The sequence below is a fragment of the Bos javanicus genome, chromosome 6 (assembly GCF_032452875.1).
Source record: "Bos javanicus breed banteng chromosome 6, ARS-OSU_banteng_1.0, whole genome shotgun sequence".
NCBI lineage: Eukaryota > Metazoa > Chordata > Mammalia > Artiodactyla > Bovidae > Bos > Bos javanicus.
The window spans coordinates 105,794,016-105,819,013 of NC_083873.1; the positions used below are offsets into that span (position 1 = coordinate 105,794,016).

General features: G+C 46.9%; 1 protein-coding gene across 1 annotated transcript; it reads right to left on the reverse strand.

Moving 5' to 3' along the window:
- Positions 1 to 9,735: 9,735 nt before the first annotated feature.
- Positions 9,736 to 24,254, reverse strand: ZNF518B (zinc finger protein 518B). Its single transcript, XM_061420826.1, has 2 exons — positions 24,152 to 24,254; positions 9,736 to 13,845 (listed from the first exon to the last, which is right to left on the reverse strand). The coding sequence occupies exon 2, from the start codon at positions 13,655 to 13,657 to the stop codon at positions 10,424 to 10,426; it is 3,234 nt and encodes a 1,077-aa protein (XP_061276810.1). The 5' UTR covers positions 13,658 to 13,845; positions 24,152 to 24,254; the 3' UTR covers positions 9,736 to 10,423.
- Positions 24,255 to 24,998: the final 744 nt, after the last annotated feature.

Below are 24,998 nucleotides of genomic sequence, written 5' to 3' on the forward strand. Positions count from 1 at the left end.
GTCCCGCTGAACCCTGGGCACTTTCCTCTTTTCCATTTTCTAAGAGCAGTAGCGATGCCATGGCAACGCCTAATCCCTAACATCGCGATGGGGGTGTGGTCGATGAGAGAATCAGAGCAGGTGTTCTTGAAAAAGGAAACAAAGAATAAGCCTGGTGAAGGGAGAAATGAAGGGGTAATGTTCTAGATCAGTACTTCTCCGACTGTTGTATGCATAAATCACCCAGGGACTGACAGGCTTAGATTCAGGTGGTCAGGGATGGTATCAGAGAATGTGGAGCCCTTACCAAATGTTAAGGGATGCAGATGGCTACTGGTCCAAGGACCAGAGTTTGAATTGTAAGTTTGACATGCAACGTGAGGGCAAGGATCTTGCTATGTATGAGAGTCTCTGTGATATCAAGATCACATGTGTCTTCCCCAGAAAAGATGTTTGATACATTAGTATGTAAATACTTACTGAATTAAACACTTACTTATATCTGAGATACCATGCTGGGTGCTTGAATGATCATAATCCCACATGATATAAAAATATGTCAGTTTTGGCTATAAAAGTGAGACTGATGTGATATGCCTTTGCTGACAAAGGTTTGTCTAGTTAAAGCTATGGTTTTTCCAGTAGTCATGTATGGATGTGAGAGTTGGACTATGAAGAAAGCTGAGTGCTGAAGAATTGATGCTTTTGAACTGTGGTGATGGAGAAGACTCTTGAGAGTCCCTTGGACTTCAAGGAGATCCAACCAGTCCATCCTAAAGGAGATCAGTCCTGAGGGTTCATTGGAAGGACTGATGTTGAAGCTGAAACTCCAATACTTTGGCCACCTGATGCAAAGAACTGATTCACTGGAAAAGACTCTGATGTTGGGAAAGATTGAAGGCGGGAGGAGAAGGGGATGACAGAGGATGAGATGGCTGGATGGTATCACCAACTCAATGGACATGAGCTTGAGTAAGCTCTGGGAGTTGGTGATGGACAGGGAAGCCTGGCTTGCTGCAGTCCATGGTGTCTCAAAGAGTCCGACATGACTGAGCAACTGGACTGAACTGAATGCTATATGCACTGAGGCACAGAGAGGTTGAGTTACTTGCTCAGAGCCATACAGTTACTTTGGCAAGTTGTTGCGTACCAAATATCCCATGCCCTCCCCTGTATTTCCTAACCTCCCTTGCAGTCAGTTGGAAAAGGAAACGACTCACTCCAGTATTCTTGCCTGGAGAATCCCATGGACAGAGGAGGCTGGCAGGCTGTAGTCCATGGGATTGCAAAGAATCAGACACAACTTAGGAGCTAAACAAACAACAACAACAACTTGAAGTTGATTGAAGCTGTTGAACTAATTCCGGCCAAAGGACCGCTGGGGACATGGTATATGTCCCCTCCTAGCTGAAGCAACTAAGAGCCAGCCCTCTCTCCTCCTCCACCCCTCCCTTCTCTGTTTTGTACTCTGACATCTAAAACATGGCCCCCAAGGCAAGATGAGCAGGAGTGCTGCCCAATCTGCAGTAGACTTCGCATGAGGATATGAGATCTTTGCCGAACTGAAGCCACTAAAAATTTAGGTTTGTTACCAGATTATTCCAAAAAGTGTAGGCTTGGTGTTGCTGTCAGCCCACTCGATTGTATAATAGGCTTTTGGGGACTTCCCAGGTGGCGCTGGTGGTGAGGAACCTGCCTGCCAGTGCAGGAGACAGAAGAGCCTTGAGTTTGATCCCTGGGTCAGGAAGATCCCCTGGAGGAGGGCATGGCAACCCACTGCAGCATTCTTGCCTGGACAGAGGAGCCTGGTGGGCTACAGTCCATAGAGTTGCAAAGAGTCGATGGGACTGAATCGACTTAGCATGCACGCACACATTAGGTCCCTGGAAGGTGAGCATAATAACCCAAATACATTCTAGATGAGGCAAACCACAGAACTGCCTGTCAGTCTAGTCTGGATAATAGCAGATACTGGGACTGTGACAAACAAATGGCCTGTGACTTGAGAGACGTCTGAAGACGTGAACCATAGAAGCCAAATGACTGTCCCCTGTGACTTGGTGAAGTTTCATTCCCTGACAAGAACCATTTCTAGTTCTGCCCTTTACCCATATAAAGGCATGTCTTCAAGCATGGTTGCTAAATCACTTCAGTCATGTCTGACTCTGTGCAACCCTATGGACTGTAGCCCACCAGGCTCCTCAGTCCATGGAATTCTCCGGGAAAGAATTAGAATGAAGAAAACCTTGTTTTTAGAGATTTTGTGGGCTCCATTCATGAACTGAAAGAAATCTTTTTAGAACAATTTTAATGCACACCTCAAGTGACTGACTTTACAACCTCTGTTAAATCACTCAATAAATGGGGAATGTGGTTTGTGTACACAATGGCACATGAATTTCTGTGTCCCTAATAAGATGCATCATTCTACTTGCATATAAACACCAAAAGAACATGACTACTGTTTACATTTTTCTAGGGATATGGAGTGAAACAGAAAGGATTAGCACAACTGACCTAATAAGGGATAAAAAACCTGAAAAAGTACACAGAAATCGAGTCTGTAGTGAGCCTTTCCACTCTTTCCCTCCCCAACCATTTCCTTCTCTGCTACGGATGCCTGTCCAAGATGTCTTTACTGGCAAGATGGCTTAGCGCTGCAAGGACCAACTGTTCTCTCGTCTCAGAAACAAATGGAGAAAAAAAATGACCTATCCATTCTATGGTGTAAACTCTTAGATCTGTAAACACAGCACTACATACATATAAACAGAGGATCAGGAAGTAAGATTTATCCCAGGAATACCAGGAAGATTTAGCACAAGAAAATTTTATTTAAATAATACACTACATTAGGATTTTTAAAGAAAAGTTAACTCAAATATGTAATTTAGTTATGGAAAATAATCTAAGTGACTTATGAATAGAAGAGAATTTCCCTAAGCTGATAAAATGAAACTTCCCAAAACTTAAAGCAAAAATTGTGCTTTAAATGGAATGGGGAAACTCTAAGGAACTTTTATCTCTTCCCATGTTTCTTTCTTTTAAGCTCTAGCCTATGGCTTACATAGAAAATATAAAGATCCCAATTTTCATTTCATTTTACACTGGTTGGAGAAGGCAATGGCAACCCACTCCAGTACTCTTGCCTGGAAAATCCCATGGACGGAGGAGCCTGGTAGGCTGCAGTGGTAAGGTGCTAAGTGCTAAGGGTTGGACACGACTGGGCGACTTCACTTTCACTTTTCCCTTTCATGCATTGGAGAAGGAAATGGCAACCCACTCCAGTGTTCTTGCCTGGAGAATCCCAGGGACAGAGGAGCCTGGTGGGCTGCCGTCTATGAGGTCACACAGAGTTGGACACGACTGAAGTGACTTAGCAGCAGCAGCAGTTACACTGGTTAGGATTCCTTTTAGACAGTTGAATAGAATGGTGAGAGGAACATTCCTACTAGAGCCACTTCCATGGTTGATGTACAGAAATTCGACTGATTTTTAAAATACTGTATTTGGCAATTTTGCTGACCTCTTTAAAATTCTTTCTTCTTCCTTCATGGCTTTATTTGATTATGCAAACTATACAGTTTTATTGTTACTGTGAATGAGAACTGTTCTCCAAAAAAAGGGAATAAATGGCAAAACATTATCATCCAGCACATTTTATATTATATTTTCAAACTAATTATCAGATTATTGGGATCTTACCAGACTGATAGCCACATGTTATCATTGATTACAATTTTCCTCAAATGCATCTATGAGTTTCATGATTTTCTAATCAAAATCTCAACAGGGTTTGGTGAGCTGATTTTAATATGCATAGGAAACAGCCAAGAGCCAAGGGTAGTCTTAGGATATCTGCCAGGACTCATTTTCTGTACATTTCTGTCAATGGTAAACTGTCTGAGTAGAATTACTGAAGAAGAATCACAATACGCTGTGTAGTGCAGCAGCACAGAGATCCAACCACAGATAGAACCACGCAGATACGGAACCTGCATATATGGGAGGTGTGTTACACCTGGGTAGACAAACACAGTCTCCCTGATAATGGGGGTTAGGACAACTGAGTTAGTGATTCACCTGGAACTGACTTTCCTGAGGCTATGAATCTCATATGAGTTCAGGTGTTATCTCGTATTTTAAAAAAATTGGACCCAGATCCTTTTGAAAACTGGAGAAGGGAATGGCAACCCACTCCAGTATTCTTGCCTGGAGAATCCCATGGACAGAGGAGCCTGGTGGGCTACAGTCCATGGGGTGGCAAAGAGTCGGACACGACCTCGCCTACAAAGCACCGTCAGCACCATCTTACTAGGGATCAGGGAAAGGCAGACAAAGCGATATATTGCCCCTTCAAAGGTATTACCAAACAGCATGCTGAGGTTCCTCTTTCTCCATACCTTCACCAACTCCTAGCAGACTGTTACCATTACACAATCGTCCGATTGGCAGGTTGCTCTCCCCACCGGCAGCTGCTACCGCACGCCTCCAGCACTCAGCCTGTGGTCCAGCCTGTCAGACACTGTCAGTGGGTGTGAGGCTATTCTCTTGAAGCTGCTTTGGAAGGTTGTGCAACCACTTCTGGGCAGTGGGTTGTGAGTGGAAGTGCTGTGTATTGTTTCCACCTGTGCAAGACCTTCCGCTCCTGTCTGTCCCTGTCCCAGTAATGGAGGAGCCCATGTGGTTCAGATGGTGCAGCAACGATCGGCCCCTCCAGCAGGCTGGGTCCCTGACAGACTGTGAATACAGTGAATGAGTGCTAAACATCTGTTTGGTTGACCATCTATGCTTGCAAAATAAAGAACCTCCAAAAATCACATGTGCAATCATTTAAGGTAAGATCTAGAAATTGAACTGTTTGCAGAGTATTAATACAGAACCTGGAGCAGAAGCGACATTCCCTAAATGTAAAACCTAGCCTCGCCTGGCCTAGGTTTAGAGACACACACAGATAAATGAAATTCAACCCTTCCCATCAAGAAATTCAGACAAGTAAGCTAATACAATAGAGTCATTTTCCTTTGTCCTATCCTATTCAATACAATAAAGCACTACACAAATATGGGTAATGAACACTTGAAATGCGGCTAGGGTGACTGGAGAACTGAATTTTTTAAACTGAAGCAACACAATTTTTCCACTAAACACACATGTATTTTGATAGGACTACATCGCATTACAACTAAAAATTTAGCATCAGAACTGAGACATGTTTTAATCTTAAAATATACCAGACTTCCGAAACTTCACTTAAAGTATATGTATGTATTATGTATACACACACCCTTTGTGTTTACACACAATATCTCAATAGGTTTTATATTGAAATATGGGTAAATCACATTTTGAATGTATTGAGGCAAAACATTTTCTCATCTGCTCTTTTTACTGTCTTAAATGTGGTGACTACGTAGTCAAGAATATGTATACATATTATATTTGGACAGCACTGGTCATATTAGACTAAGAGTATGTCTGCTATGTGTTGGAACCTCAGGAGGGCAATTTATGCAGACACCTGTGGCAATATAACGCTCTATATATGTTAAGGCGGAGAGGTTCACAGATGCAAGAAGGGTACCACGGGGCTTCCTGCCACAAGGTCCTGTCCACTACTTCACTCACTGGAATGTGAACCTGATGAACAGGTGTTAACATTTCCGAGCTTTTTTAAAAAAAAAAAAAAAAAAAAAAAACTATAATACATAGATTAATGAGGGTATTTTCCAACTATTGGGCTTTGTCTTGGCCACCATCTCCCATCCTAGTGACATCATAGCCTGAAGTCCAGGGCTATACAAATTCCCTTTGGGGTTCAGCTGCCTTATCTGATCTCTACTCCCCTAAATAACCAGTCAAATGTGCTCAGTCGTGTCTGACTCTTTGTGACCCTGTGGACTATAGCTCGGCAGGCTCCTCTGCACATGGAATTCTCCAGGCAAGAATACTGGAGTGGGTAGCCATTTCCTGTGCCAGGAGATCTTCCCAACGAAGGGATGGAATCTGAGTTTCTTGTGTCTCCTGCATTGGCAGGCAGATTCTTTACCACTCTACCTAGGAAGCCCAAATATCTGAAGGTGGTAACTAATTAGATCTACACAGTTGGATCTATTTCCTCAACTCAAGGTAATAAGTGAAACTGATGAACTCCAGCAACTCCTGCTGCTGCTGCGTCGCTTCAGTCGTGTCCGACTCTGTTCGACCCCATAGACGGCAGCCCACCAGGCTTCCCAGTCCCTGGGATTCTCCAGGCAAGAACACTGGAGTGGGTTGCCATTTCCTCTTCCAATGCATTAACGTGAAAAGTGAAAGTCAAGTCGCTCAGTCATGTCTGACTCGTAGCGACCCCATGGACTGCAGCCTACCAGGCTCCTCTGTCCATGGGATTTTCCAGGCAAGAGTTCTGGAGTGGGGTGCCATTGCCTTCTCCGCAGCAACTCCTACCTCCTGTATTTTCCTCAGGGTTTGCCAATATTCAACTCAAGTCTAAATCTCTTCTTTTCGACTCCTTGGGTACCAGGAATGAAGTCCCCTCACCAAATACCCTCATAGTTTCCAAGAATGTGGAGAAACCAGATATAAACAATCACATACATTTGGCTAGAGGACGTCACCCACACACCTGGCCCCCCCAGGCTCCCTGACTACTTGGGGACACTCCCACCCGAGCCCCATTCCTAGCTGAGGCCTCACATGGAGGGCAGGTCCCAGACACCTTCTCTGATGAGGACCACGCTATGAAAATTGCTACTGTTGCTCAACCCAGCATCTCTTGTGAGGGTAAGTCAAAGCAAACAAAAATGTCACCCGGCCTCATTTCAGGTCATGTTTGGTTAACCAGCAGCGCATCGAATTTAAAATACTTTCATGGAATCCAAAGCACCTGTGCTGTGTAGACTGATGCTTTTATGTAGTTTAGAAATGTATCACAGGACAGCTGTGTAATAGCCAACTCATAGAACATGTGAAATCAAAGGACGGAGACAATTTTACAGTTGTTTTATTTAACAAAAGTTACGCCAACGTCTCTATCTATATACATAACGTGTTTCAAAGTCAGAGCAGCAGACACACAGACTGTTAATGCAGGACATATAATAATGCTTACAACGTGTTATGTGATGTTTTGTTTTCTGCTCAATTGGACACTGACAGATTCAAAAAATATCCCAAAGGCTGAGCAGCATCACATCTTCGTTTTCTGGAGTGGCTTACATCATTATGTCCTAAAAAAAAAAAAAAGAGGGATGGAACTTTGGAGGGTTAATACATTGTGTTCAATTTAGTTCGACCAACAGCTCTTGGCCCGTAAGAGGGACTCACAAAGTGTTTTGGACTGGGGATTAAAAATTTGAGTAAAATAGCTTCTGCTGCTACTGCTGCTAAGTCACTTCAGTTGACTCTGTGTGACCCCATAGATGGCAGCCCACCAGGCTCCCCCATCCCTGGGATTCTCCAGGCAAGAACACTGGAGTGGGTTGCCATTTCCTTCTCCAAAGCATGAAAGGGAAAAGTGAAAGTGAAGTTGCTCAGTCGTGTCCGACCCTTAGCATGGACTGCAGCCCACCAGGCTCCTCCGTCCATGGGATTTTCCAGGCAAGAATACTGGAGTGGGGTGCCATTGCCTTCTCCAAAAATAGCCTCTGGGTATGTTAAAAAAGTTTTTCACTGTCATCATAAATATAAGAAGGTCGTCTCATTCCTGATCCCCCAAAGTAAGAAAATCTACTTTAAAAAATAAGTTAATGATTTTTGTAGTAAGAACTATGAATAACATTTACTGAGTAGAGATCCTTCAAAATTAAGGTAAGAAAGTTGACAAATACTCAACACAGCTCTGCCTCTACCTTCTCCAATTTTGTTCGTTTCATGACATTAAGCTACATGTTAACACAATATTTTCTAAGGTTCTTATATAGGGAAGACATGTTTTGCTTTCTCATTTTTTTATGACTTTCAGGAAGCCCTCTTAATTCCTTAAAAGGTACTGTCATTCTAAAAATCTCAAGAAGCCTAGCTACATATTCTACTCACAAAATTTTGCTCTGTACAAGTACATAAGCTGACTTTTAGGTAATACTTGAAAAACAGTTGATGCTGCCAAGTGTGAATTCTTCATGTTGACACTTAACACTCTGACCTGATTCAAGGTCATCTTTCCTGGAAGGTCAAGGTCTAGCCTTTCAGGAAAGATGCTACCAAGCAGTGAGGTATAGAAGGAGGAAAAAAATAAAATTACAGCGTTTTCTTCTCCCCTCAACTCTTAAGAGCCTTCTTTCATGCTAGGGGGTTGGGGCATAACAAGTCTTCTGTGGATAAAACTTAAAAATGCTCTCCTTTATGTAGTGAAGTGGTACACATGACCCATTTCCCAAAAAGCACCAACTAGAAATGCACAAGGACTAAATACTGTACTGAAACAATACACCCATCTGTTCATGGAAATTGGACCCATCACTGTGCTTTCATTTTCTAAAAACAAGATCAGACCATTATAAAAATGTACTTCCAAAATAAATTATTTCTAGAATATAAAATGCTTTATATTTTTCCAGCCCACATAAATTCCATTATAAAATAGGAAATCAGAAAATTAGCTACCACAGTCTTCATATGGTAAAAAATATATGTGTACACATGTATATACACATATTAAAAAACCCAAGTTTCAAATTTCAATAAAAAATTAACCAATAAACCAACGTAATGATTATGTATTAAACTGCACACAAGCCACGTCAATTTATCCGTAATGAGAACCAACTACAAAGTATTACAATCAATTGTATCAGAGCATAACCTAAGACTTCCCCACATGGAAAAGGATCAGGAAGCCTTCAACTGCCAAGCCAATAAGAAGCCTGCTCATGCCCTTTTCAGACATAATCGCCCCTGGCTCTCCACGGAATACAAAAGGAGAACACGTGCACTGGGGCTGCCTTGCATTTGTGCTCTGCGTTATGGCCGGCTTGGGGCTGGCTGGCATGTGAGGACTACAACCCAGGTGGAGCTGTGTTTCCCAAGCCATCCGCCTGCCCATGCAGCCATGGTGGTGCAGAGGGCGGGCTGTGGAGACCAGCACCAGCCCTGCCTACTGCTGGTGGAGGGGAGCTAGAGTGTTCTCGGAGCTGCTTCCCAAGTGGGGTGACCAACAGGGAAGGCCTGATTGCAGCTGAGATCAGTTAGAAATTACCATTGATGAAAACTGGGTACAGTGTTCCTGGAACTTGAATAAAGACAGTGGGGAGGTTTCCAGTTTGTGGATTCCTGCCTGTTCACAGTGTTTCCATGAGGGAAAAATCTTAAGGAGTGGACAGGTGAGTGGGGACACGGTCTTATTCCACAAGAGGGCCTGTTCAGAAAACCCACCAAGGGAGGGCAGAATATGACCTGGTGGGGGTGGGGGGGTGGAGTGGGATGGGGGGAGGGAGGGGCAGCGTCTGACCCACTGGTAGTGGAGGAAGACAGAGCGTGCAGCACCCAGCCCTGGTTTGTGGGGAACCCAACCAAAACTCACAGTCTCACTAAAGCCCCAACCTGCTTCCCAATCCTACCTCGACTTGTCCCCCCAAAACTTCATCTGAGTTCAAAACAGCCTGTTCACTCACAGTGGACATGTATTACTCAACCGACTTTCAGGAGAATGGTAAGGGCAAACAGAAGACAACTTTAGGTATTTTCTCTTTTTCTTCTTCCAAAAAGGCACATTCCCTTCCCCCACCATCATAAATCAAGGTACTTGAAAAGAAAGCAAAAGCTTGAAAATCTTTTATTCTTCCCCTAACATCTGCTGTTGTTGCAAACTCAGGCCAACCTTTGGAATCATGCTTTAAAGGGGTCAACCAAAGCACAATTTCTCTGTGCTACAGTGAACACTCAGCAACACCGCAGAGTGGGTGAGGGATTGAAAAGAATGCCACTTTCTTATAACCAAATTTAAGAAAATGAAGTAGCAAATGTATCTCCATTATGTACCAAAAGTTTAGGAGATGAGTTAACACACACACACACACAAAAGGGATGTGCACACCAGGGTCTGGGTTTAATTCTTCAGTAGCATTTTGTTATATAAAGCGTATGTTAAACGTTCTAAACTTGCCCCTCTGAATGGATAAGAAAAGATGTGTTATCTACTCAGAAAAAGGCTGCTGACTGAAGAGAAATCTCAGATCCCACTGAAAATTCTCCCCAAACAAATGCATATATGTGAATCTGTGCACACTCCTTCAGGGACACAGACCCTTCTGAGGTCCAAGCACCCGGCTAGGGCTCAGACACGTGGCTCTCCACATTCCCAGGAGGATCTCAAGACTGACCCGCCCTCCCATCCCTGCATACTCTATTTCCCTCACTGAGTCGGGGGGGACACAAACCAAACCGCCCAAACCAGGACCAACTGAAAGGGAGCAAAAACACCATGCTTCTGAGACCGGTTTTTCACTTATTTGCCCTTGGAAGAAAGAACATCCCAGTCTCTGGTTGCTTCTATCAAATGCCGCTGGCCGTGACTCATCCACTCTTCCTGGTCTTCGTAGAGTCGCCCACAAAACCAGCACTTAAATATACACTGCGATGAGTCATCAGGCAAGGAATCCACCACCTGGTAGTTGTTTTTATGAACCTTCTTCAATTTCATTTTCAGCATCATTTGCCTTTTGATCTGATTGGCTTCCTCCGCATTCTGGTAGGTCAGTCGGACATGGTGCCGCCTCATGCCTAACTGACACCTAGTCCTCTCCGACAACACCACCTTGAGGACGTTGCCTTTGTACTTGTTTATTACCTTCATCACATTGGACACCTCCGGTGAGTCAACGTCAGGATGGTTTAACACGATAACGGGCTGGTTCCGACGGGGACATTTGATCAACTGGTCTGGTTTAGCTGCGATAAGTCGAAGCTGTCTTGCAACCTGAAAAATGGAAGGATCCCTGAAACAGCGGCTGGGGTCAGTCTGGATTTTGCTTTTCTTCTTGGATGAGCTGATTTGTCTGGGTTTATTTTTACTGATGGGAAGACTTCTGGGAAACAGTTTTGCTTGCTTGATCATTTCACTGCTTCCTTGTGGGCCGTGCATGGATCCAGGTTTTTTGGGCATGGTGCTACAATGGGCACTCTCTTTTCGTGATTTAGGCCGAAAAGACAGATCGTGATTTGGGGACATATCTATGGGCCCACTTTCACTCGTCAGAAACTGTACATCCGGGTCTGTCCGTTTCATTGGGCAGAGCGGAATGGGCTTTATTAACTTCGTCTCAGTGCATGTGATGTTGACAGGTGCTTCGCAGGTTGCCTCTATGATTTGGGAATCCTCAGAGGAATTAAGAACCCTCAACACGGCCCCCTTGGGGATCAACACTGGAGTAGCCACGTGTGGCTTCTTGGTCACTCTGCTTTCGGTTTTCCCACTGCTGCCTTCGACAAGCTGTGGATACGCCTGCTGGTGTGCGAGCTGTTCACTAATGCCACCAGCATCCTGAGGTCTGGGGAGTGTGCCCGTGGAATACCCAGCGCTGGTGAAGGACACGTTAATTTCCTGGATGCCTTCAGGCGTGGATTTTGAAGTGACCTTAGATGCCTTCCCTGCAGAATGTCGATGGGTGCTGTTTGCAGCCAGAGATGAAGGCTTCCCACAGGATTCGATTAACTGGGCTATCTTTCTGCGCAAGAGTTCAATTGACTTTATTTTGGACGTTGAACTATTCCACTTGACACCCTCAGGGACGTTTTCAGATCCAGAGCTCAGAGAAAAGACAGAGGAGATGACCGGGCCATCGAAGGGGTCATTAGTCTGGTCGGGATTCTTTAATTCCAGAGGTTTATCCCCAGACTGTTGGGCTCTGACTCTGTCTTCTCCCATTATGTTGATGTGTAAATACTCACTTCTGTGTTGAGAGGAAACCTGGCCTGCATTTGAAACTGCCTTGTACTCCTGTGTCTGGTTGTCTTGCAGCTTCCTGGGAGGGGTGACCGTTTTTGCAGGAAGGCTGATCTCATTCCTAGAGCCTAAGTCATTCTGACATAGGGGCAGTGAGTCCTTTTCTCCAGAGAAGGAAATTGTTGCAGGCGGTGCAGAGACAGGAAATAACTGCTGAGGGTCACTGGGTAAGTTTCTCCTGTCTTCAGCAAAAGAAAGGGCAGCTTTATATGGAAAAGAGTTTGATGAAGCTCCAAGACTACGTAAGACACCGTTTTTCACTACAGATAATGGAGAATGGCCTTTGAAGGCAATGGAAGGCAGAGCAGCTCTATGGGGATACGTGTAACCTTTTTTCTGCAAACTCTCAACTCTCCCTGGGTTGAGCAGGGATTCTCCGCTGCTGTGCCTGCCAGAATTTGGCATGAAAAAATCGTAAGACCTCACCCACTTTACATTTTTAAGCGGCTTCTGAACTGACGACTGTAGACTACCGATGCCTGCAAATTTTCCGACAGTCCCTTCGATCGCGAGGGGCTGCGTGCACTCTGTGGAAGCCATTTTTTCCTGCTCGCTTGCACCTCTCTCTTTAGACCCACGTTCGGAACTACCTCCATCACCGCCCCCGGCGTCGAGGCTGTTGGTTTCTTCCAGGGGAAACAGTTTGAGCACGAGCTGCTGCGTTCCGTTGACAACCTTCACGTCCATCAGCTGGGCTAGACAGTTGGCGGGGACGACGAGTTCGGCTGGCGCCACCACCGTTAACGGCATCCCCGGCTGCACGGGCTCTTTAGAGGGGGACAAGACCTCCACCTCCACACTTTTGTTCTCCAGCAGGTTGACCTCAGTGGGCTCTGACAGGGCCCCTTTGTGTGGGACGCACACTACGTCTTTCTGGTAGTCTTTGGATTCGGGTAACAACGTGATGCTGTGCGTCCTGTCTTTACTTGCGTGGGGGGAGAACCTTGAGAGCTGATCTGACAACTTATTTTGAAATGCAGTCCTGGGACTGGAAGTTTTTGAAAGCTCTGGGTTTTGCTTGGAGGTGCTGATCCTTTTTGGCTCCAGCCTGGCGACGGCTTTGGGCGGCCGTTTTGCCCCCGTCTTCTCGTGGACTCTCCTCCTGTGTTTGACGATGTAGTCATTTCTGATAGCACCATAGTCACAGTACTCACACCGATAAGGGAAAACGCCTGTGTGCTTCACCAGGTGTCTCTGAAACTCCCCTTTCGTGTAGGAAATGCAGCCGCAGTGAGAACAGACAAACTTAATCTCTTCGTGCTGAAGTGTGTGCTTTTTGTACTGCAGAGGGTCCTTTGTGGAAAAGCGACATTTGTCACAATAGTATTTGCCTGGCTTGAAGTTCCTTACCTTAAACTTGTGATTGACAGAACTTGAGATGGCTTCAGGTTTATTTCCTACTTGAGTAGCACTGCGACTGTTGTTCACAAAGTGGAAATGGGGAGAGGCTGCGCCAAGGTTGCATCTGAAGCAAACATATTTGTCCTCCTCCTGGCTTTGTCCAGTACCCTTTTTCAGATCCTGAAGTGGTACTTCATGCACACTCTTGCACTTTACACACGTAGCAATGGTCATGGCAGCAGACTCTGCCTCGGAGCCTTGATACAAAACAGTCTGAGCGTCCGGTCTGTCTGGTCGAGTCCCTCGATGAGCATTAGGCTGTTTGGGTGACATGGTCAAGGCATTGCGTCCGTCACCCACTGGTGTGCTATAGAGTTGCTGTCCAATGTCCTTCATCTCTTCATTTGCATTTCTAAAAAGCCTGCTGAAATCCAGAAAGATTTCATATGATAAAATCCTCAGGAAGCATCCTTGATATGCTTTGTGGCAGGGTACCTAGGAGCATACTTAATTATCTTTCTTCATAAAGCAGGTTAGGATCCTCAAACATGATTGCTTCCAATTCTCTGATATTCCAGGCAACACTAAGGGGAAAATAAAGAAATCATAAAGCATGATTAATGCATGAACTTAGGGTTTAGCTTAGCTAACATGTTTCCAGACTTACCCTCTACTTCAGTGACCTTGGGAATTTTATGCTAAATCTTCACCTATTATTTTGGTGCACATGTTGACAGTAACACAGTACAAAGAAGTGAAGTCAAAGTCGCTCAGTTGTATCCAACTCTTTGCAACCCTATACAGTCCATGGGATTCTCCAAGCCAGAATACTTGAGTGGGTAGCCGTTCCCTTCTCCAGGGCATCTTCCCAACCCAGGGATGGAACCCAGGTCTCCCTCATTGTAGGCGGACTGTTTACCAGCTGAGCCACCAGGGAAGTCCTGGTATACATAGTACGTAGTACAAGAACTGGCAAATAACAAGCCTCAACCGAAAGTCATCTACCCTTTAAAAGTCATCACTTTAGCAGGGTAATAATCGTGGCAGTCACTTGGGATGGCCTTTGCTGAGTGAGTTACTTTTAAGTGTCATTGAGAGCATCTAGCAATTTCACAAGTGTAATTTTGTATCAACCTCCCTAATACCATCTGTCACTTTAGCTTCTAAACATGCACAAGTGGTAGAGCCAGGACACTGGCTCTGGGGTCCATTGGTTTCTATGTACACTGAATCACGAGCATGAATCCCAGCTCTCTCTCGTGCACCCCATTTGCTTGCACAAGTGCTAGGAAGCCAACAACATCCTGACAACAGAAGGCAGACAAATACCCACTTCACATCTTACTGAGCATCTATCAGGTGCCAGGCACTGCTCCAGCTCCTACAGGGCAGTGATGAGAAATAAATTCGTCCCTCCCCTCATGAGAGTGCAGAGAGAGGAGACAACAAGTGTACCTTTATCTGGCAGAAGGTGGCCAGTGATTGGGGAAAACAAACCATAAAACTAGGCAAAGAGGACAGGGCATAAGTATCGGATGAGGTTGAGGGCTGGGGTGTGGAGGTGTGGACAGTCAGGAGAGGCCTGAGGATAAGCTGACATTGGAGCAGAGACCTTGGGCAGCCTGGGCAGAGGGCACTTCAGGCAGAGGGAGGGCGAAGGTCTATAGGAAGTGGGCCTGGAGCACCTGAGCGATAGCAAGGAGGCTGGGGGTCAGTGAACACGAAAGGGGGTGCTGGGTGGGGGTCAGCAGATCTGGTCAGGGGAAGGGGAGACGGGTCCAGGGAAGACCGACAGTGCAGTATTGTGAGGACGTGGCTTCTCCCGCACATGAGGGAGACGTGCAGAGAGGCTGGAGCCGAGATACTACATGGCCTGACCTTTATTCCAGCCACTGCCTCCAGTTGCTGCAGGGACCCGGGGCAGGGAGGGCGAAATGAAGGCAGCAGGGAGATGGGGAGATGGAGGCTGCCGGGACTGCACTCTTGTCGTCTGGAGCCAGTACCACAACACGGGCAATACAGTGATTCTCACATAAAAATAGTTATCTTTCAACACATTCTTTTTTCAGCATACACAGAACTAGCAGTGAAGCAAAAACCATTTTAGTTTGGGATCTGTGGAAAGCCTTCCTTTCATTACCTTAAAAAAAAAACAAAACACTTTCAACCTTTATTGCTTCATTTTTTTTTTTTTTAATCTGGCAATCAGAATTACAGACACTTACCCAGCTTCCTCCACAGAGCTGCATGAGAACTAAAGCGTTAAAGAATACAAGACAATGCCTATGTACTTTTCAAACGCTTCCCCAAGTGTCAAGAGTCACACAAGGCCTCAGTGTCTGTTCAGATGGGCAGAAACAAGAATGGGAATTCACCTTTTCCTTCTGACACCCTGCTCACAAGCCAAGGGCCACAAAAGTAAGTCTGAAAGGCTGAAGTCATACATGTTTGATCATCTAAGAATGCTACCATCAGCCACATGTTCAGTTGGCATTTCCATCCTGCTAAAACAGAGGAAGCAACAGCTGCAGGCAGAGCCTACGAAAACCACTGGTCCGAGGAGTGCAGAGGCTGAAAAGGGGATCTGATCCAGTGGTTCCTGAATCTGGAGGAGCCACAGAATCACAGTGAACACAGATCCTCCTGGGCTTCACCCCAAAGTTCACGAATCTAAACTTCAGTGGGAGAGAGATGAGGAAGAGGTGCCCATGGTCACTCATGTAATTCTGATGAAAAGGCACTATCAGAAATCACTGGCTGAGACTTGCAGCAACACTTCAATCTTTTAACCCAACTTTGCCAGCTGTTCATGCAGTTGATGCTCTAATAACTGCCCAAACTGCTTCCCTTTTTGGGCAGTTTCACTGTCCACAATTTACCCTTCAATAAAACTGAAACCAGCATCCCTGTAACTTTCTTAAATCCTGACTTTGGAGCTACAAATCACTGAATCCCTGATAGACCATTCATTTATCTGCCCCTTCCCTCTCTTGTCCCATCTCAATTCTGTTTACAAGATGTGCATACCAGCCTCATAATCTTGAGTGAGCAAGAAAGAGACAGAGGAAGGAGAGCAGGAAAAGGAAGAGGAGAGATAAGAAAGGAAAGAGAGGGAGGGAGGGAAAAGGCGGAGGGGAAGTAACTTGCTTGCCTGGTACAATTTGCTTACCAACTCTTTAAAAAACAAAAAAAGCAGTTTTGCCATTTCCTCCCCAAATCTTTTTGAAAGGTGGAAGTGTCATTCCTCCTGGACTGGAGACTTGGACTGGGTGATAAAGACCTTAGCAAAAAGTGGGGAACACCTTACTGGCAGAAAGTCTAGAGAACTAACCACAGCTACTCAGTGCCTCGGCAGTGCAGGGGCCTCCTGGAGGTGCTTCTGCAAGGCCATGCCAGCAGCTATTTTGAATAAGGAATCCACAGAAGCGAGCGCCAATACGAACCATGAGCTGTGATTAGAAAATACAGTTTAATGGGGGAGTCAAGGTGCTAGGCCATGACCCAATGATGTCACCTGCTTCAAAGTACCTTCTTGGCTTCTAAGCCAGTCTCAAAGCTACGCAGTTTCTACTTTGGTACTTCCCTCCATTCAGGTGACAAAAGATGTCCAGCTTCTTCAAAACAAAATTCTCTTTGACCATCATAACATGTGCAGCTAGTCACGGTGAAAAAGATCTCAATGTAGCATCCCGAGACAGAGGTAAATGGATGCAGTGGAAGAATGAGATGGCTCTGGCGTTGGCATTTACACTTGGACACTCCTGAGGCTGTGCCAAGCACACCTGAGTAACAGGTTCCCAGGACCTTGCTCCCTCCATGCCCCTTTCTCTACCTGGTTCACACTCAGGTACAGCCACCTGTGAACCTGGGCCCTTTGGCAGATTACTGCCCAGTGAACTGACGACCAAGGATTACACAAAACACTGCAGATGTAAGGGTCATGTGTAGGCCAGATGCTGAGAGGCCACTAACCAATTATGAGTAACATCAGTCTCAGGGATCACCTACCTTCCAAACTCACGGTACCCTTTACAACATCTCTCTGCATTGGATCTCCTAGGACTAGAGACATACTTTTTTAAAGTTTATTTAGGAAGGCTCTCAAAAACACAGAAGATACTTAGTACTATTAACTTTGGACATGATAAGTAAAAGTTAATATTCAGTTCCGCATTTTTAAATGGCGAAAAGTGTGCTTTGTAATGCACGATTACCTCCAGCATCAGTGAAAGCTGACTTCCATGAACAAAGAGGTGGCACACAACATGTGACAAGTGTGCTTCCACTAGAACGAGTCTTGCCTTTTCCTGGGAAAAAGCCCAGCAGCAGCGCCCAGCACTGCCAGGTTTGCCTTCTGACTTGCAGCTCACTTGACCTGGTGACTTAAAAATTTATTTGGGGGGCCAGATGGAGAAAAAATGTTAAGTTTGTTAGAAACCAGTCCAGTGACATTGAGGGTATAAAAATCATGAAGGGTATGTAAGTTTTTATTAAAAAGGAAGCATCTGACTCCTAAATACTGGACATGTAAAGTGTCAATAGAAGAACAAAAAGCAGGAAAACAAGGTTTAAGGCAGCAGATTCTGGAATCAGATCATAGGGTTTCCAAGCCTATCCCATCGCTTTCCAGGCCTGACCTGAAGTGAACTGTCCAACTGTGCAACTGTAAAATGGACCATAGCAGTACCTACTAAAATATTCATTGGAAGGACTGATGCTGAAGCTGAAACTCCAATACTTTGGCCACAAGGCGTCAAGAGCCAACTCATTAGAAAAGGCCCTGATGCTGGGAGAGACTGAAGGCGGGAGAAGGGGTCGACCAAGGATGAGATGGTTGGATGGCATCACCTACTCAATGGACAGGAGTTTGAGCAACTCTGGGAGACAGTGGAGGACAGGGGAAGCCTGCCGTGCCGCACAGTCCATGGGGCCGCCAAGAGTCGGACATGACTGAGCGGCTGAACAACTACTACTGTATCTCACGAGGACTGAATGTGACAGTGTGACCATAAGCACTCAGGTTCCAAGTCACTCACACACAACTGCTAAAAATATGATTTTCCCTGTTTTAATGAAGAAAATAGAAGAAGAAATGATGCCTATCACATAAATAGTCCAAGGGGCCAAAACACGTGCTTCTTTGCTACCTGGCTTTTTCTGGAGTACACAGTGAATCTCATTTTATAATTTTAATTATAGTTGCCAGGCTGTACTGTCTAAAAGAGAATTCACCTCTGGGGTCAAGCCATCCACCTTGCCTTAGTGGCAAACAGGCCAAAAGGTGCTTATAGTTGCCAAGAAAAAGATGCTTTATCTGCAAGAGTGCTCACTACAATTTAGGTTTCCATATAATCCAGTGTACTGATTGACTTTTTCCTCTTCAAGCTCAGCTGAATTGTGCATTATCACTATAGCAAATGAATGTGTTCCCACACTCGATGTTAATGTGCAAAATTAAAAAAAAAACATGCTAGGCAATTAAATCGTATGTATGCTACATGGATTATCACATATATCTTATGTTCATGAGATACCCACCAAACTCTGTAAATTTTAGCTGGCTGACTGCATCCTTTCTTGGACAGAGAAGCAAATGAGAAAGTTCTTCGAAGACAGGAATCCTTTCATTTTGTCTATTGAGCCATAGAGAGCACAGGCTACTCTAACGTGTCTCAATAACCAAAAATTTAAAACAGTCTACCCCTAAGTGACCATTAGCATGTAAATGAGTGATACCTGATCAGGTAACAGTCCAACATTAGGTGTGTAAACTGCCAACACCTCCCCAGTAAGTCAGCATTCAAGGAGAAACAATCGCCTCACTCACCAAGAAGTTTTTCAGACAAAGCATCAGAATTGAACTGAATGGTAAATAGATCTACACAATGGAAAACATTAATGAAGTATTTTCTTTTTGCTCATCTACTTTCACTTCAAATTACTGAACTGATAGCCATCTTGATGGCAAAAAAGGCTTCTAAATGTTGCTGACAAATGTACACCTCTGGGATCTTAGATTTCCTTCTGAATCCAAGTGTATCACTTGGGGCACACAGAATGAGGCAAAAAGGTTGGGCAAGAGAGCCTGTGTTCCAACTCCTCAGCTTTCCAGGTGAAAAGAAAGGGCACTAGAGTGGAAAGGGCAATCTCCGTGGGTTACCAGGAGCAAGGTTCAAAACCTAGGTTTTGACTTGGAGCTCTGTCATTCTGGACTCATTAACCTCTCTTGGCCTGAGTTTCCTCACTTGTAAAATGGGAGTTCCACCCTAACTGACATGACTGACGTGAGGAAATGGTGTATACAGCTAGCAGGTAGCCTTATGTTTGGGAAACTACAGGTTTTGTCAAGAAATAAGCCAATGTGTTTCTGGTTAAGAAAGATTCCTTCAAGTGTAGAAGATTCCAGCCATCAGAGGAGCAGATTCTTAGTTTAACAAATAAGCCTAATGCGATAAAGGTCTCTGGCTGGAGGCAAGGCTCTTCTCCCCCACTCACCAGTCCACAAAGGGAGTTCCCTAGGGACAGACTACACACTGCAGAGCACGTGAACTGAGACAGCAGCAGAGAACAAAAGCAGTTATTATTTGTGAGCAACAGTTTGAGAGATAACATTTCTAAACAAAGAATATGACTAGTGTCAAAACTCAGGGTTCTACACGTGGGAAAAAAAAACAACTTAAGAGGCAACTATGCTTTTGTTAGCATTTTAAGAAAGGTGGCTTCCCTTGTGGCTCAGCTGGTAAAGAATCTGCAGGGCAGGAGACCTGGGTTCAATCCCTGGGTTGGGAAGATCCTCTGGAGAAGGGAAAGGCTACCCACTCCGGTATTCTGGCCTGGAGAATTCCATGGACTGTGTTGTCCATGGGGTCGCAAAGAGTCGGACAGGACCGAGTGACTTCCACTTTCACACACTAGGCAGTCCTACTTACTAAACGCTCCTAGTGACTTCAGGTCTCTAAAGGTGATAAAAATGAAGGACAAATACATCTTTGTACTTCCCTCCATTTTTTTGCCTTAAAGTCAAAGTTTTGTAGAAGAAATGAAGTAAGAGTTAAATAAAAAAGTATAATTAAACAAAGAAAAATTGCCTCCCGCTGATTCTTAACCTTGGCTGCATCAGGGCAGTCAAGCTGTCAGAGTATGTCTGGGATGCTACACTTCTTTAACGGGGTCTCTGTGATGTTTGGTCACTCTTCTACATAGTAAATTGACCTGGGGTGCTTTAAAAACAATGATGCCTGGGCCCCCCCCCGTGTGTGGGGGGGAAGGCTCAGAGTATTTTAAAAGCTTGCCATGTGTTTTAAAAACATGCAGTCAAGGCTGAGAACCCTCACTGGACATTACAGGTGCAGCAGAGCAAGTGTTGTATCAACACTCCCGTGCCTTTCACACACCAATTCATCCCTGGGCGCCTGGAGGTGAGGCAAGGCCGCTGCCTTAACTGTAACGACACTAGCAGGCAGGTAGACTCTGGTAGACCCTTGCTTATCAGACTTTTGACTTTGGAAACATCATCACTGATGCTCTCTGTGGAGTGTATAATGACAGTAACCCCTTTGCAGACTCTCGGAAACTGAAACCTGCCTGGCACAGCGTGAGCACAACGGGCCTGAGTCAGGGCTGCTTACTGGACCCCTGCCCAGCCTGCTGTCTTTAAGAAAGTGTGGATGAGGGATGCAGCGAAGTAAACAGGTGCTTTCAGGGAGCTGGTAAATGCCACACTAGTGATCTGATGCAGATGCTCTCAGTGGCCGGCTGTGTTAGGAAGGCTGAGCACTGCAGCCAAAGTCAGGTGGAAGCGGGGGATGGGATATAGAGGCAGATTCATACATTACCTCCGTTACTCCTCAAAGTGCTCCCTCCAGTTCCCTGCTTCTTGTAAGTTCCGGAGAAATTGGCTTTTCCCAAGTCACGGAGTTGGTCAGTTGGCGTCTACCCTAAATTCTTTCTGCTACCCTGCTGAGGGAGGCTGGGAACAGCAGTCACAGTTGGGCACCATTCTTATTTCCTGCCTGGAGCCATCGAGCAGCTGAGTGAGTCAAAAGCATAGCAAGTCCCATGGGCTCTTCCTTCTCTTATCAGGCACCAAGTCCCCTCTGGTCTCAACCTCAGGCTCTGACACAGGCCTCTACGCTCAGAACCCTGGGAGGCAGTGAGGCACCATACAAAGGTCCTGCAACAGAAGCCAGACACTGGGGTTTAAGTCCTGGGTCATTGTAGCCTTGGTTTCTCCATGTCCTTCTTACTTGTAGAGAAAAAGGGGGAAGAGCCCCCAAAGCACTTCTCCAGCAAGGGAGCTCAAAATAAAAGGGAAAAAGGCTTCCCAGGACTCAGGTGGAAGAATGACTCAGATTGCACTTCTCCGGGGGTGGGCTCGGGCACAAGGCTCCCAATTCTTCCCAGGTCATTCTGATGCCTCCCCATTCCCTACCCTAGGATGAGAATGTATGGATCGGATGGTCTCCAGCCACTTCATCCCCAGGATGCATTCTAGAGACTGCAGTTGCCTGAGTCTGAATACGTGAACAAAGAAAATGCCGTCTGTGTCAGGCTGCTTGGGAACAACTGACACTGAGAAAGCTTCACTGGTGGGGACCCTGTTTACCAGAGGATTGGTCACACAGGGCACTCATGTGTATTGGCTGAATGAAGTCGATGAATGAAAAAAATGTCAGCCTTCCTGGCGACAATAACAACGTTCTGTGTTCTTCTTTCTCATAAATTGGCCCAGATCCCCTTACTTTCAAGTGAATAGATCAGTAGACCTATGTCTATTTTAATCGCTATTACTGGACTTTTTGGAGAAGGCAACGGCACCCCACTCCAGTACTCTTGCCTGGAAAATCCCATGGACAGAGGAGCCTGGTAGGCTGCAGACCATGGGGTCGAGAAGAGTCGGACAGGACTGAGCAACTTCATTTTCACTTTTCCCTTTCATGCACTGGAGAAGGAAATGGCAACCCACTCCAGTGTTCTTGCCTGGAGAATCCCAGGGACAGGGTAGCCTGGTGGGCCGCTGTCTATGGGGTCGCACAGAGTCAGACACAACTGAAGCGACTTAGCAGCAGCAGCAACTGGACTTTTAAAAAATCTGCATTAGTTTTGCAAAACACATGAAGGAGGAGGCCCAATAAATAATGACCTCCTTTGTCTGTTTCCAAGAAGCACCTTGCAAAAAATGTTTAGCAGCACAACAAAGCTAAATATGTACAAAAGTATTATTTTTCAAGGCTATATTAGATCCAAGATTAAAAAATAAAAAGCTTTTAAAAATGCATCCTAGGTTAGGGATAACATTGATACAATTTAAAAAGTCAAACATTTGTATTCTACCTAAACAGACTATATTGGGATACTGGTTTTTAAACCACCATTTGCTGGGCCAGTATCCCCAGCTGAGAATGCATCAGGGATTGGAATGAACTTTGCATACCTGACTCAGAGATAAACAGATTCCTATCCTCTCTGCTCTTCCACAGGAAAGGGCTGCCTGTTCCTGGAGACCAAGGTTTTGTCTCACTCTTGGTGGCTTCAATTCTAAGCTTAAGAGGTAATGTTTCAGGGATCTAACACAACAGTTTAGCCGTGTAGATGTTTGTTTTTAAACAGAACACAGTGCTTAGTATTTCACTTTTCATTTTCCTACCTTAGATTAATAAACTGTTCACTATCCCAGTTTTTAAAAATCAAGGGTATTTTCACGGGATACACTGAATAACCAACCTATACAAAGGAACTTAAGTGTTTTCTTTCATTCTCTCCTTTGGCTTTTTTCCCTTTTCGATTCGGGCATTTTCGTTCTTTTGCACCCTGCACGGTCTCAGTAAGATACAAAAGTAGCTGGGATTGGGGTGAGGTCCCCCAAAGAGTGACATCAGCATTTATAGAAGGAGACCAACCGTCATCTACCGTCCCCTTACGCCCCTCTCCAGCACAAAGGCCCTCCATGGACAAGCCCTTCCCTGGGCACGTGCGCCCAAACTCCCAAGGAAAAACAATGCCAAGTCGGGTTTTCCAGTTTATTGTTTGCACGCGCACACCGACGGTTCGCGTTATTCAGGGCGAGTCCACATCGCGCAGCGCGGCTACGGGGAAGAGCAGGCGCTGGGGGCGCAGAGGGGTAACACCGCGCCCCCTTCCGGTGGGGGGGGAGCGGCGCGCGCGGGGGCGTCCTTCTGGCCACGGAGACCGAACCACGTCAAGGCGGACCTCCGAGGCCCGCAGGAGGCTTTAAAAATGGCCCTCCTGACGACACTTCCTGCTCGGAGCCGACCGGTAGGAGCTCTCCCAGGAGAGATGCAACGTTTAAAACGCTGGGGGGCGGACGGAGGAGGCCGGGCCCGGCGTCCCGCAAGCCCGGACGCTGCCGCCGCGGCAGTCGAGGGTCGCGACCCGGCGCTTTCGGGGGCGAGCGTGCGGGGTCGCAGCGGCACAAAGGCGGGCGAGCGCGGGGGCGCCGGGCGCGCAGATCCACCGCCACCCCCGGGGGTCCGTGATCCCTGGCTCCGCGCCCCCTTCCCCCCAATCCAAACCCCGCGCTCCTCCTCCCACACCCGGTCCGGCCCGGCGGGGCACCCCTCCCCCCTTTCCCGTCCAGGCCGCCGCCCCCTCCTCCTCCTCCTCCTCCGCGCCCAACCCGAGCCCCCGGCCGCCTCGCATCTGCCCCGGGGCCTCCGGCCATAGACCCCCGGCTGGGCGGCCCCGGGCACGCGGGGGCCAAGCCCCCGCACCTCCCGGCCCCGGCAGCCCGCGCCCGGCAGCCCGCGCCCGGCACGGCCTCGTCCGGACCCTGCAATCCGCGCGGCCCCCCGGCCTCTCTCCGCACCCTTGGGCCCGCTCCACGCATGCGGGACCCGGCACCCTCGCGCCTCCACCGGCTCAGTCACTCACCGGGCCGGCTGGTTTGGGTCCCGCGGAGAGTGGGAGGGTATCTACACCGCCAGCGCCAGGCCGCCGTTGCCGCCGCCTCCGCCGCGCCCGCTGTAGGTCCCTACTCGGGGGGCGGAGCCCGGCGACGCCGCGCGTGCGCAGTGCGGCGCGGAGGCCCGGCCGGAGCGCGCCCGGCGCCCGAGGTCCCTAAGGCTGCGCCCTTCCCCGCCGCCACAGATCCCCGCGGAGCATCCTCGGGGCAGCTGAGCTCAGCGTTCGCCCTGAGAACATCTACATCCACTGCGGTGCGGTATCACGCTGGGCCCCGGGAGCGGCCCGGCCCCGCCAAAGGACACCCGGTCGCGCTTCTACATCGTTGGCCCAAGCCTAGCGGTCGTGGGCCCAGAGGAAGAAGGCCTTTGCTCCCTGCCCTCGTGGAGCTTCAAGTCCAGGAGCAGCAAAGGAGCTCCCGTCTTCAGCCTTCCAAATTCTCTCTCTCTGTGTCTCTCTTTCTTGAAAGCCGCCGTGAAGAAACTAGCCTTGGAAGACCCAGGTTCGAATCCCGACTCTCGAAACTTCTTTGCATCCTCGCCGCGGGACCTTGGACGAAGAAGTCCCTGGACCTCTCGGAGTCTCGGTATTTGCTTTTCCAAAGATGGGGAACATCAGACCTGAAACCCAGTTTCAGTTTCAGTTCAGTCGCTCAGTCGTGTCCAACTCTTTGCGACCCCATGGACTGCAGCAAGCCAGGCGTCCCAGTCCATCACCAACTCCCGGAGTTTACCCAAACTCATGTCCATCCAGTCAGTGATGCCATCCAACCATCTCATCCTCTGTTGTCCCCTTGTCCTCCTGCCCTCAATCTTTC